Source organism: Pelobates fuscus, chromosome 11 (assembly GCF_036172605.1).
Source record: "Pelobates fuscus isolate aPelFus1 chromosome 11, aPelFus1.pri, whole genome shotgun sequence".
In the NCBI taxonomy this organism is placed as follows: domain Eukaryota; kingdom Metazoa; phylum Chordata; class Amphibia; order Anura; family Pelobatidae; genus Pelobates; species Pelobates fuscus.
The window spans coordinates 122,694,333-122,707,218 of NC_086327.1; the positions used below are offsets into that span (position 1 = coordinate 122,694,333).

General features: G+C 38.8%; 2 protein-coding genes across 4 annotated transcripts in view; one reads left to right on the plus strand and one right to left on the minus strand.

Moving 5' to 3' along the window:
- PCSK7 (proprotein convertase subtilisin/kexin type 7) overlaps positions 1 to 3,946 on the plus strand; it is a 31,535-nt gene extending 27,589 nt beyond the window's left edge. For both annotated transcript variants that reach the window (XM_063436076.1, XM_063436077.1), the window contains exons 12-16: positions 407 to 563; positions 1,217 to 1,311; positions 1,868 to 1,955; positions 2,194 to 2,311; positions 2,482 to 3,946. In XM_063436076.1, the coding sequence (XP_063292146.1) occupies positions 407 to 563; positions 1,217 to 1,311; positions 1,868 to 1,955; positions 2,194 to 2,311; positions 2,482 to 2,880 (857 nt within the window). In that variant the 3' untranslated portion in view covers positions 2,881 to 3,946. The remainder of the gene's footprint in view (positions 1 to 406; positions 564 to 1,216; positions 1,312 to 1,867; positions 1,956 to 2,193; positions 2,312 to 2,481) is intronic.
- A 1,749-nt stretch (positions 3,947 to 5,695) lies between these two features.
- TAGLN (transgelin) lies at positions 5,696 to 12,886 on the minus strand. Of its 2 annotated transcripts, none has more exons than XM_063435807.1 (5): positions 12,686 to 12,886; positions 9,829 to 10,023; positions 8,756 to 8,933; positions 7,081 to 7,183; positions 5,696 to 6,916 (listed from the first exon to the last, which is right to left on the minus strand). In XM_063435807.1, the coding sequence occupies exons 2-5, from the start codon at positions 10,009 to 10,011 to the stop codon at positions 6,772 to 6,774; spliced, it is 609 nt and encodes a 202-aa protein (XP_063291877.1). In that variant the 5' UTR covers positions 10,012 to 10,023; positions 12,686 to 12,886; the 3' UTR covers positions 5,696 to 6,771. The 2 variants fall into 2 exon arrangements, with proteins under 2 accessions (XP_063291877.1, XP_063291878.1); XM_063435808.1 differs by having other exon boundaries at positions 12,674 to 12,886.

Genomic DNA, 12,886 nt, shown 5'->3' on the forward strand with positions numbered 1-12,886 from the left:
AAAAAAAATATGTAAAAATGTATAGCAGCAGGAGACTCTTATGTGATGTGAAAATCCTAGATTCATTATTTTCTAGCAGTCCCCTATAGTGATGGGACACCCAGAAAATGATATACTGGGGTATATATATATTATAGTATAACCACATCAGAAAATAGTTACTACAAAGGGAAAACGAGAAGGATTTTCAATGTGACTATAACTTTAATTGACTATATATAGCATTGTGCCATCAATTTTCTATTTCAAAAATAGAATGTATGTATTTTAGTTTTTTAAAGTGCAAGGCTTAGGGGGTTAGGTTGTGTGTGTGTGTGTGTGTGTCGCACGCTGGCAGAAAAAAATGACTTGCAACAAAGGATTTTGTGAAAAAATATTCATCATATCTGTACATCTTTGTCTTTAGTGACCTCTGCTGACCTCCAGCTTTCAGGGATGAAAACACTGGAGCATGTGACAGTGTCAGTCACCATCTTGCATCAACGTCGTGGAAACCTGGAGATTCGTCTGTTCTGTCCAAGTGGAATCTCCTCACTCATTGGAGCCAGACGCAGCATTGACATGTAAGTGAAAATATATTGTTAACCTTAATATTCTACAACGCATCCCTTTTCACTTTTTCATTTTAATACTGGACATCACCAGTTCGGGGATAAGCCAAGATTATTTAAAAGGAACACTATAGGGTCAAGTACACATACATGTATTCCTGACCCTATAGTATTAAAAACACCATCAAGCTCCCCCTCACCTCTCTGGCCCCCTAAATATAGTAAAATCTTACCTTTATTCTAGTCTGCTGCTTCTGGCTCTGCCCCTGATCTGCCTCCTTAGCTGACATCATATGAAGTGGTGATCTCAGCCAATCACAATGCTTTCACATAGGAAAGCATTGGCTTTGCTGAGAGTGTCAAGGAGGCCGATCAGGGGCATGGCCAGCATTAAATAAAGATTAGTGTCTCCATGCAGAGAATGGGGACACTGAATGTCAGTCACACTGTGCAGCACTGCTCCAGGGAGCACCTCTAGTAGCCATCTCTAAGAAAACAATGTTTACTCTAAAAAGCCGGATTCGACTCACCAGAACAAATACATTAAGCTGTAGTTGTTCTGGTGACTATAGTGTCCCTTTAAGTATACTGTAGTAAACACTGTTCTTATTCCACACTGTATAATCTCTTCTTTTATGATCAACTTATACATTTCTTTTTTTAAGGGACCCAAGTGGATACACAGACTGGACATTCTCCACCGTTCGATGCTGGGGAGAGGGTGCAGAAGGTGTATACAGATTGCTGATCAGTGATTCCGGTAAGTTGTCAGAACATTTGTTTTCTCGTGTCAGTGCATCGAAGGCATATTATATACAGCGTATGCATGAGCAAAGACAAGCCATGTCATTTGTATAAGTTGATCAGTTTACAAGATATCCCAAATCTCCTGTAATTAGTGACAGACTTTGTTTCAATGCCAGTATAGGGTTTTTGCCCTGTTTCAACTGTAAGAAAAAGTTTAATCTCCTCCGGTGTCACAGATTAAACCTGTGTAGCACACACGACATCCGTGCATTACAAAGCTGCGTAAACAAAACAGTCCTGTCACATGGCCCCCCTCCCCCACATAAACTAACCGGGTTTAATAGCAGTAATAAAGTAGGAGTTGTTGCTCAACGGTAGACGAGGATCTACTTTTTTACATTTCTGTTCTAAATTATTCTGTTTCAACCTTAGATTTCTTTCAAGGTTAATCTACATCTTCTGTGTATTTCCAGTCACCTGCTTCACCCGTATAGTGTAGTAAACATAGTTGTAATTTTTCCGAGCAAGAGGTGATGGGAGTAATCTGTTTCTCACCTTCCTCCTTTTAGGAGATATCAGCGGGGGAATTTTGGAACGGTGGCAACTGACATTGTATGGATCCTCCTGGAACTCCATGGATGTGGCAGAAAGAAGAAGGTACAGTATGAAGGTGGTCATTGATGGAAGCATTCCCACTAACCCCGTGTATGACGTGTTTGTAGAGGTTTGATCCGGTCACTTGCTGCTATCACTGTCTTGTTGCTGTGGACAAGGTATTGTGTCAATATGTATAGATTTTTATTTTTGTGTCTGAATATATGAGATACTTACAGTCCTGACATTTCTATGCTGTCCACTTCTCTAACCTTCTCGTGTGCCATTCCCTCTCTCTCAGGGTGGTGGAAGACGCTCAGAGTGGTCAGTATCTGAATGATAACTTCTCGCTTCCCTGCCCACCTGGTCTGGAAATCTCCGAGCAGGATAATTATACCATCACTAATAACACCTTGCGGGTAAGTTATGTACATATATTATTTCTGTACAAATGTGTATTATTACTTTTATTTTGTGTTAGTTTTGTATTTTTTTGGTATCTAAAAAAGTAAAAAAAATAAAAAAAAAATGCCAAAGATCTCTCACTCTGTTTTCACATATTAAATCCCTCTGTCTTTTTGTTCCCCAGACATTAATGCTTGTGGGCTGTTTTGCTGTTTTCTGGTCCCTATATTATACTCTGGAGTTGTACCTGTCACGGATTTCCAGCACCAAAGATCTAGATCTGAGTTGTGAGGAATGTCATTGTTTGTGGCCCCGCAGCAAAGGGTCTGTAAGTTTGCAGCAACTGGAAGCAGGCAAAGAGATGGAGTCTCTGCCTCTGTGTGGTGCAAAAAACTCTACTTTGGATGAAGAGGAAGAGGATGAACTTCTATCATCCACCAGAAGCCACCAAACTAGAATTGACCTCACAGGACACAGGCAAAACAGGACCTTGGACCTCCCACCGTACAGGGACAGAATTAAAGAAGATGGTTGTGAATATGAGATGACTATGATTAACGTAAATGAGGCCAGATACGCTTAATTTGAACATTGTGGAATTTGGTCTAAAGCAAGAGAATAGCAAAGAGTTGTTGGCTTGTCTTTGGATGGCTTGAATGCACTTTGGGGGTTCTTGGGCCAGCCTTGGTCTAACATTAGTCCCCTTTCTCCTTCATTGTGACTCCTTTTATTTAAGGGGACATGTAACCACTTCTTTGAAGCTTCTTTCCACGATGCTGATTTTAATGTAAAGTGACCGTCTTGCTATTGAAGATACTGGGCTCAGACAGGCCTCAGATTTTGTTATATTCTAATGCAAGGTGGTCTCACAGCAAACCGAATACTCGTTCTACTCCTGACTGTAAACAAGGAACTATAGACACTGTAAGTCTTATCGGTTAGGGAGATGGTGCAGTAAGCAAATTATATTTGCTATATATGATACTGGTTTATTATATTTAAATACGGGTGATAATTATTGTCAAGCATTGGAAACAAATTCTGCTGCTGGTCTGTGCGTGTGTTTGTGAGCACGTGCGTGTGTTTGTGTGCGTGCACACGTGGGCAATCCCACAAGTGATCATAATAGACGCATAAAGTAACATTGTGGCTTGGGAATCAAAACTGGTACAAAAGCCATTTTTTGATCTAATGCTGGTTTGTACTTCTATATAGGGTGTATGCATCACAAAATGACTGCTGTGTATAGAATTGAAATGTGGACATTTATTATCTGGGATATGCCAACAATGAAACATACCAAAATAACTTTATAGAAACACAGGTTTCTATATTGTCTGTATTCTCATTCCATATTTGTGGATAAAGTCAATCGTTCCATCATGCTATGATACAGAATTTGTTCAGTTTATATCTGGTACAACAGAGGCTTTATTCTCAAATAAAGGTATTTTTGGCTTCAGATGGGCAGCACAAGGCTCATTCAAATAAAGTATCTGCTCTACCGTATAAATCTATATAAAATATGAGCTAACTTTCAGCTTGATACGCATTGTTAATGTCGGCTTTGTTTTCCTGGCACTGGAGAATCCCTTTAACTCTTCATGGTCAGCCGATAATCCAATGTTTCCAGTCTTTGCACTGTGCCATTTTCTACTTATTATTTTTATATCTTTCTTAAACAGCTTTTATTTTCTCTGAGCTTTGGTGACTGTGAATTGCATAACTATTATACTGCATATACAGATCTTTAATAGTTTTTTTTTTATTTTTTCTATTTCCTTTTAACCTGGCTGATAATGTTTGGAAGGAATGAGTAAAGCTTTGAGGCAAACAAAAATATTGACCGTACTTTAAAAAAATGACGTCACTGTTGTATGATATTCATTCTTCAGTCTAAAAATGTAACGTTTGTAATTTGTTTTTCCAGGGCAGACACTGTGAATTAGGCACAGAACATAAAGCACTCATACCTCTGGGAGAATAGAATTTAGAATATTAACCTCCTACATCCCCGCTGTCCTATCTTGTACTAACAGTCCTAAACTCTGATCACTGAATTAACAGGAAACGGCCATTTAGCATTTCTCAGCTTTGCCTTCTAAAAATATTCAATCATTCTAACCCCAGAGGAGCTAGAAGCTATCTGTTTAGAAACAGCTTTTTGAAAGAATGATACAGTCTTTGTGATGTCCTTTTTGAAATTGTCTTCTGAACACTAATCAAAAGTGTATAAAAAAAAAAGCGTAATTTAAAAAAAAAATTTTTTTTATGGTTTAGCCGTTTTTACACTTTTGTTAAGCAGTTTTAGTATACCTGCTACCGTGTACTGCAATTTTCTTCACCAACTCTATATATCCCATGACAGAGATTCCAAAATACACAAAATCAGTAGAAACCGCCCGGATGCAGGGATTTTAAGTACAGATTTATTGAACTGTTTTGAAAGGAAATCAAATCCAACCTATATAATAATGTTAGATACGTATTACATCAACGTGCATATGTCAACTGAAATGAGATTTCAAATACTCACTGAGGGATGCCTTAGGACGGTGATCTGCTTTTCATTTTAGAACATGCTAAATATTTCAACTCGTTTTCTAGAGTTTGATAAAAAAAACAAAAAAAAACTGTTCTTGCGTTCATAGTTTGTGGAAATATGTATGTGTGTTAATTTATGAATGTTTGACCCTTTCAGTGCACTACAATCCCCAAGAAAGGGTTAAATAAAGGTGATTTGTTTTGCCTCTCCAATTGATCAATCCACATCTATCCTCTATTTATGTCCAGACAGAGTTTTGGAGGTTTAATTTGACAATTACACAACATACTAAAAGTATCTGCGGAGTGAGATTGTTTGTTTGTTTCTGTAAAACTATTTAAATAAGGTTTTCTGTTCCTCCTAAGGAAGCAGAATTTGCGTGCATTGATTTCAGTGGCAGAATGCAATTCTGAGTTTTAAGGAAGTAATATTTGAGCAGTGTGAAATTTATTTTGAGAGCAATAAAAGGTTTTTAATTGGTGGTCTGCTTACTGTGAATGAGTCAATGCATCTCTTTCCTTGTCATATACCGTCCCTTCCATTCCATTAATAACGAAAGGAAAGTTTAATAAATTCAGGGTACCAGGTCACCATGGCAACACAAAAAGATAGGCTCTGACACTGCATGTCATGAGGCAGATTGTCTCCGTACCTGTTAGATCAACTCCCCCGTACGTTAATGCACTCCACAAAGCACAACAAATTGCATTGTTTTCTTTGTAATCCTGAGACAAGTGTTTAGTGAAACAGGAATTGGCATTGTATACTTTACTAATTCTGCAAGTAGAATAACATTATTGTTGAACCATCCTAAGATGCATACAATATAAAAAAAAAAAAAGTCCGACAATGCTAATGATTTAAACATGTTTATTTTATCCAACAAAAAAAAAAATAGTACAAAACATTGGTTTCTTTCTCCATTTTAAAACGACGTTCTAGGCAAACATCCTGTTTGATTTAAGACTTCAGTAAAGGAAGAATGATTTTAGTGTCAGGCATATATGCGGTGCAGGGAAGTGTAGAGAGATGGAATGATGTACAGGACTTCTGGAACACTGAAAAGGGGTCTATTCTCTAAATGGCAAGCTGAACCGACTTACAAAAATTTAGGACAAAATATTCGGATTGGGGGGTGGAAACCCTTCATTTCAACTGAAATGGAAACTACTGTTTTTTTTCCCCAACTCTCATTCTTTGTCTAAATTTTCAAGTCTGTCCTGACATCTGTGTCACCCTTAACGTGGCGCATTAGCAGTGGTGCTAGTTCTAGCAAGTTGCTGTCTGAGGATGATATGGATAGTAGTCTACAAAAGCTAGATGATTTCTTGCTTATTGCTGTAGGGAGAATAAAGGGTAGTGTCTGATTGTGAGGAGTTTGAGAAATTCTTATAAAGTTGCTTCAGCAGTGGAGAGAGGATGAATACAGACTGACTATATATGGGAAAGCGTTGCTTGTTTCGATTATACAGACTATCTACCTTGCCTCCTATCCTGAGGCAGGAATTCAAGGCTTGCGTGACGCCGTTTACCCATTCTACAACAGGAATGTGGCAGTTAGCAGCCATGCACAGGCAGTTTAATGATTACAAATCCAATATTAATCCTGTCTGCCGCTAGCTGAATTAATTAATATTATTAATTCCTCCTTAGGACTAATGATGTGTGAGGACGGTCACAATAAACTTCTATTGTTACAGAGGGAATTATAATTAGCCCTTTTTGAAAAAAATAAATTCAGATGCCTATTTCAAGATAGATTAAAGTATTTTTTTTCCCCCCCTTCCCCACTTTGGCATAATAGCGGGTGCACTGGGGTAAGTAGTTTTTCTGATTGCATTGTGTAACCCCTTCACTGCTGAAACCACTGGGCAACAATGTACTTCCAGCAGTAAAGAGGTTAAAAGGTCTCTTACGCGTGTTTCAAATTTAGCCGATAATCTGTCTGGGACGTCCGTAACCCGTCATGCCAGCCTGGGTGGCACCCTGATTGCTGCCCATCTGCAAACCAATGACATGCTTTCCCTGTTTCAGTTTATCATCAGAGAAATCCCGTTTGTGTTCTTGCGCTTTCCTGCGAAAAAGAAAATAGAAACAAATGTTGGCTCACAAAAAGTAAGATTTGTTGTTTTTTTTTTTTTTGCCTGAACTGAAGTTCAGTGTTCAATTCACTACAACGTGCGGTTTGTACACTCTATAAAGTATAACATCATAGACCGATTAGTTTTCTTTACTTACTTCATGAACCACGAGGGGTCTCCTTGGTATTGTCCATCATTCTTGGTAACAGCAATGCTGCCAAGAGCCACAATCGTCCTCTGCACGGCCGCAATGTCCTTTCCTACGATAAAGACAAGTCTGGTATAAATCTGTAGAATGTTTGGGTGGGTTGGTGGGTGACAAGTTGCAGTCTGTATGTCTCCATCCCAATCTACCACTTTAATGCCTGCTACCGGTCCCTCTAATTTATAGTGGATCTGCTGTGTGCAATCTACTTTTATATCAATCAAATCTTAGATATGCCGTTTTAGGTTTTGCTTTTGTTTTCTACAATCTGGGACATTTAATATCGACATTTACAGACTACTTTATATTATGTGATTTTCTTCCAATGACACTTGAAGGCACAAAGACTATTTGTTTCAGTTTTCTAATCCCTTCTTATTGGTCTAATCTAGTTAAACAAAACTCCCACGGCATCTACTGTTGCTTTATACAGTATATGCATTAGTTGATATGCAACATAATTTGGATTATTAACGTACACTGAGAGCAACCACGGTATGGTTACTGAGTTTACGGAGCAGTTTGGAGGTTTCTTGCTTACAATGGGATTGTGGTGTATCTCATCTGCTGGAACTTGACATTCCAAATGAAATTTATAGGTAAACGTTTGTTTGCGTGGAAGCTTCGTATGGTTTCCCTGGTCAGCATAAGTTGAAAGTACCCAGCTGTACTCCTCTGTAAAATCATAAAAGGGACACTATAGTCACCAGAACCACTACAGCTTAATGTGGTGGTTTTGGTGTCATGTCCCGGAGAAAAGGCAGTGTTTACATTGCTGGCTAGCTACACCTCTAGTGACAGCCAGTCAGACGGCCACTAGAGGTACTTCCATGGTCAATGTTGCACAGTGTGCAGCACTGGCAGTCCGCGTCTCCACTCTCTGCGTTGTGCTGTGCTCTGCTCGTGAAATAGCCTCCTAATGCTTTCCTATTGCAAAGCATTGGATTGGCTGAGATAACCCCGTTTCATGAAATCCCAAAATTTTATAAAAACACCTTTCCCATGCTATTGGTGAGGGGGAATGGGAGGGTAAGTGGGGAGTGAAACATTAGTGTTAGGCATACGTTTGTGTTCCTGACATGGTAGTGTTCCTTCAAGCTTAATGAGGTTTGGCCAACTAAATGCTCCTCACAGAGAAGCATTTGAGAGATACAGCACATGCGGTGTAATCACAGTGATCCACCAATCCTGTGCTTCTCCATGAGAGTGCTTCTCTATGCTCACACCCAGTGTCTGGCAGCGACATTATTAGAATTCTGAAGCCAGAGGTAAAATTAATAAGATTATAGAATTTATTTTAATCCAAGTGCCCCTAGGCAGGGTCTGCCGGATGGACATGTTGTCAGAATCAAAGCTGCTAGGAGCATGGGAATTGCAAAATGTAAAAAGTGCCATTTCTCGGGAATGACACAGTTTTCATTTGCAGACGCAGTATATATGCCCCAATATCACATCTTCAAGATGAAGTGATTTCAGAGTTTATAATGTTCCTTTGATGGGTATCTATTATCTCTCAGCAGAAGTCCTGGCCCAAATGTACATAAAAATAATTTTTACTTCCATGTGCATAGAAATTCAATATCAAGACCTGTGAAAATTCACATGGTTACTCGACACCATGTTTTACCTTCGTATAGGTCTACAGTTTGGAAGATGTCTGTTTTCACCACGCCATATTCCTCTGCTGCCTTCAGAAACTGTGCCACCTGCTCCATTTGCTTGAAGACCATGCTTGGGGGAGGATCAGGAATCTTGACTGGTTGGGATCCCTTGGGATACAGGCTGTTGATCAGCTTTGAGAGGATCTGTTAACAGAAGAAAGTAAGTTACAGGCGTTTCCAAAGGATTAAATCCACCTTTCACTACCCCAAGAGCCTGTGGATAGAGTAGAAAAGGGATATAGGACACAAATCCATCTTTCCAGAGAGTGATACATGGACAACGTATTGTAACATGGTGTTTGTCTTTGTAAACTGGACGATAGACCCAGACTCAATGAATCTTCCGGGTGGAATAGTGTCAAAGGTTGGATGTATCTATCCAGAGAGAAATGTGACAAGGACAAAATGTGTTCACAGACTGAAATCTGTACGTCCTGAGAAGAATCTTTCTATTGAGTGGTGACTCGTCTGACATCTTCTGCCAATATTTACAAAAATAGCAAAAGGATGGTGTTATTTGTGAGGACCTTTTTAGTGGCATTCCTCAAGCCTGTATTATATATTAGAATGGCAGGGGGAGTCAGTTACTCAGATTTAATATTTTAAATGGATTATTTTTTTTCCGATAATGTTTTTAAACTGATGGAATCTTTTTTTTTTTTAAATATGTTAATATTTATATGTATTTTGTTTTATTATATATAATATATTTTTAATAGTTTGAAAAAAATCATTTAAAATATCCAACAATCATTTGAAATTCGTATCCAAAAATATTACATCAACGCCATAACAGGAGAGATTTATCAAAGTGCCGTTGACACTGTCTCATTGTTGGCAAAATGTATTAAATCTGTTGGATTTTTCCATCTGCTGGATTTTTTTTTTTTTTTTTTTTACGCCCTATCCTCTTTTTTTTTAATATGTGCCATTTGGCAGTCTTCTGAAATAAAAATTTTGATAAATAAACCTCATGTGCAACTACAGGTCACAAGACACAGACATGGGATGGACGCTGAAAAGAGGTAGGTATCCTTACCACTCCATTTTTTAGCCACTGCTGAAAACCAAGTCTTCCTTGCTCATCAGGCGACCCAACATCACTCCCACACTGAATCTTGATCCACTGCACCAATCGCACTTCAAGTTCATCATCATACTTCTTCTCAAGACGAGATTGTATATCGCGGCTCATGCCGTAAGATGGACCTTTGTTGGCCATGGCTGTTGGGAACTGCACAAAAAACAGAGTGTGAACCTGGGGTCATTTAATTGGATGATTTCATATCCTAATAGTGATAATGAAGACACAACTTGGAAATCACACTTAGAATTAGTGTAGACTCTCTCCGCAGAGAATGATGATAAATTGTTACTTTATTCTAAATTTCTCAATTATTTTTTCAAACGTGGAAAAATTCTTCATCTCATCCATATCTAATGATACTAATCCAATAAAGGCAGTGTTGTTGCAATCCAGAAAAAAATAAAAAATACATATTCATACTCAAGGCTAAGTTAGATTGACTAGACGGCTGGCAAAGTGACTTGTTTTCCAAAACCTTGTCTTTGGCGACAAAATAAAAGATAATGGGTTTATTACACTACTAGACAATTGTAGAGAATTTCAAATTTAACGTCAGAGCAGCTGAACGGAAAGCAGAGCTGACTCACAAAAGTTTGATCTCAAATTTTAAATTCACATTGAATTAAATTCACATTGAATTGTGACGTTAGTGAATAGCTAGCCCTTTTACAATTTTACATTTCTATGTGATACAATCTCTTATAAATAATACAGGATTGGTAGAGATACTATTTTGGATTACACTTTTATTATTACTGCATAATAGTGGGCTAACTTGAAACGTTCTCCAAGTCTGCTATGCTCCCAGATTGCCTACTGTCACCTTAAAATTCACAGCCGTCACTGATGGCAGTCACCTGAAACAGGGTGTACCTCTCTTGGCACGCACAGCTCTCTGTGAACACATCATTACTGTGTATGTCATACAACCGGAGGCTGGAGGGATATGTGACGTCACACCATTACACCAGCAGCCCCCATCTGTCAAACCCATATATCACAAGATCTGTCAAACCCATAAACCCATATATCACAAGTACCACCATCCACATTGGAATCTGTGAGATTGATGTTCAGAAAAGGGCAGTTCATTAATATTTGGCCCCCAGGCTATAAGTTGTCAGCCCACCCATTGGTCTTGATGGGTTTCAAAGTTTCGATTTGAAAGTAGTTTTCTATAATATGTAAATATCCCCTCTTTAACAGCCATAGCTCTTGAATGTCGTAACCTGGTAACATCTTCACATTATACTGTCAAAGATAGCGTTAAAATAATCCCTGCTGTTGACAAAGCAGTGGGGCGTAGACTATTGGCAGTCAACATGAAAAACCAAACCGCGCTGTTCCAGATTACAAAACAGAAGTTTATTCCCTGAACAATAAATTGCAGAGAGCACAAAAGTCAAACTGGCAAACTGTAGGCCATAACGGTCTACCTGGAATTATATCCATAATATTGCGAGCGGATTATTAGGTTCTGTAATAAACAAAGGGTCAGCCTCTGACCATACACCTCTGTTAGAGTAGAACTCCCATAACTATTGGCCAGCCATTTGTTGCGGCCTGCTTTTATGACCATTAGTGGTCGTAGCCCAGGGCACAGCATTATGGAGCACCTGGTAAACCAAACAATTGTTATATCTAGTGTGTACGTACAAGTATGACACAACACATTCAGGGCAACGCAACAGAAAACAGACAAACATGTTTTAAGGAAATTAACTAATTTGCTCTAAGGCAGACTGGAGGCAGCAACAGGGGTTACAAATAGGTTTCAGCAAGAAACGGGATGCATTTAAGACAGATTTGGGGTGTGCGGTTATGTATATAAAGCTTTGTGCCAGGAGTCTATCCATGTCTATCTGCTCAATAACAAAATAACATAGATTATTCTTTAGTTATTTTGTTGTAGATTCTTTAAAAAAGTTTCACGTTTGAGTCAATTTTATGTCACTTTATTGAGATAATAAATGGATCACCTTTTTATCTTAAACATGTCCCAAATCTGTATATCTGTCAGGATTGAGGGTACCTGCAGATGGTATTTACAACACGATGCATCCTATGGTGACATGCACAGCTGTGTAAAATAATTCCATTGATCACCATTAATCAATCACTTGGACTATGTACAGAGCATTTACAGTAACCAGTAATTCTACAATACCTTACAGCATCCCCAATAACCGCCACATACATAGAGATCACTGGTACTACCTCTGGTATTACCTCTGAATGTAATATATTCTAGAAGACATTTTTATTGTCTTGTTATCATCCTGCCATCTATTTCCTTCATTATCAAATAACTGCAGAAACCCCTGTTCACCTGGTAATCAATGCCATCAATCAGGGCTATTGATAAGCATCACATCTGAACATTATTCCTTAAACACAGACGTCTCATTAAGCAGAGATAGATCTCTCTGTATAGAGATTGCAGAGTCTGCACCTGGATGTCAGAATTCTAAATCAGAACACTCTGTATCCAATCAGTAAGGAGGACAACCAGGACAGGTATCCAATCAGGACAGGTAACCCATTCCACAACTGCTGCAAAGCATCATCAAACTGAATTCTCTTGTAGGTCATTGTATCTGTCAGCAGTTACTGGCTTATTTAGTAGGTCAGTCTTATATTTAATAGAAGTTTGTTTCTATCTGCATGCATTCTCCTATCCTCTAGAATTCTAATCTGTGTGCATGTTTTCGCTAGAACCTCTGATCAGTCCTTTCTACCAAGCAGTTCTGTTCTCTATTAGTGCAAAGTATGGATCCATCCCACAACCATCACATACCCTCCAACTCACAGTTTGCTCCTGGAAGATGCTCTCTGTCCCCTGGATGCTGAATACTGACTGAGAGAAGAGCAGGGATGGGGAGATAAAAATCCTGTCCTGTATCTGCTTGTAATGTGGGGTAGTCTCAGCCCACTGCCCCCTCCTTCCCTGCACAGTATGATCTTCCCAGCACCATATTAGGGGAAGGTCTGACCAAACTAAGATTTGGGG

What these genes read in the sequence shown, in the direction of transcription:
- TAGLN (XM_063435807.1), bottom strand. Translation starts at nt 10,011, where the DNA reads ATGGCCAACAAAGGTCCATCTTACGGCATGAGCCGCGATATACAATCT. An exon ending in AGTGGCTAAAAAATGGAGTG is followed by an intron (nt 8,934 to 9,828) that starts GTAAGGATACCT and finishes TTCTGTTAACAG; the next exon opens with ATCCTCTCAAAGCTGATCAA. An exon ending in GACCCCTCGTGGTTCATGAA is followed by an intron (nt 6,917 to 7,080) that starts GTAAGTAAAGAA and finishes TCTTTTTCGCAG; the next exon opens with GAAAGCGCAAGAACACAAAC.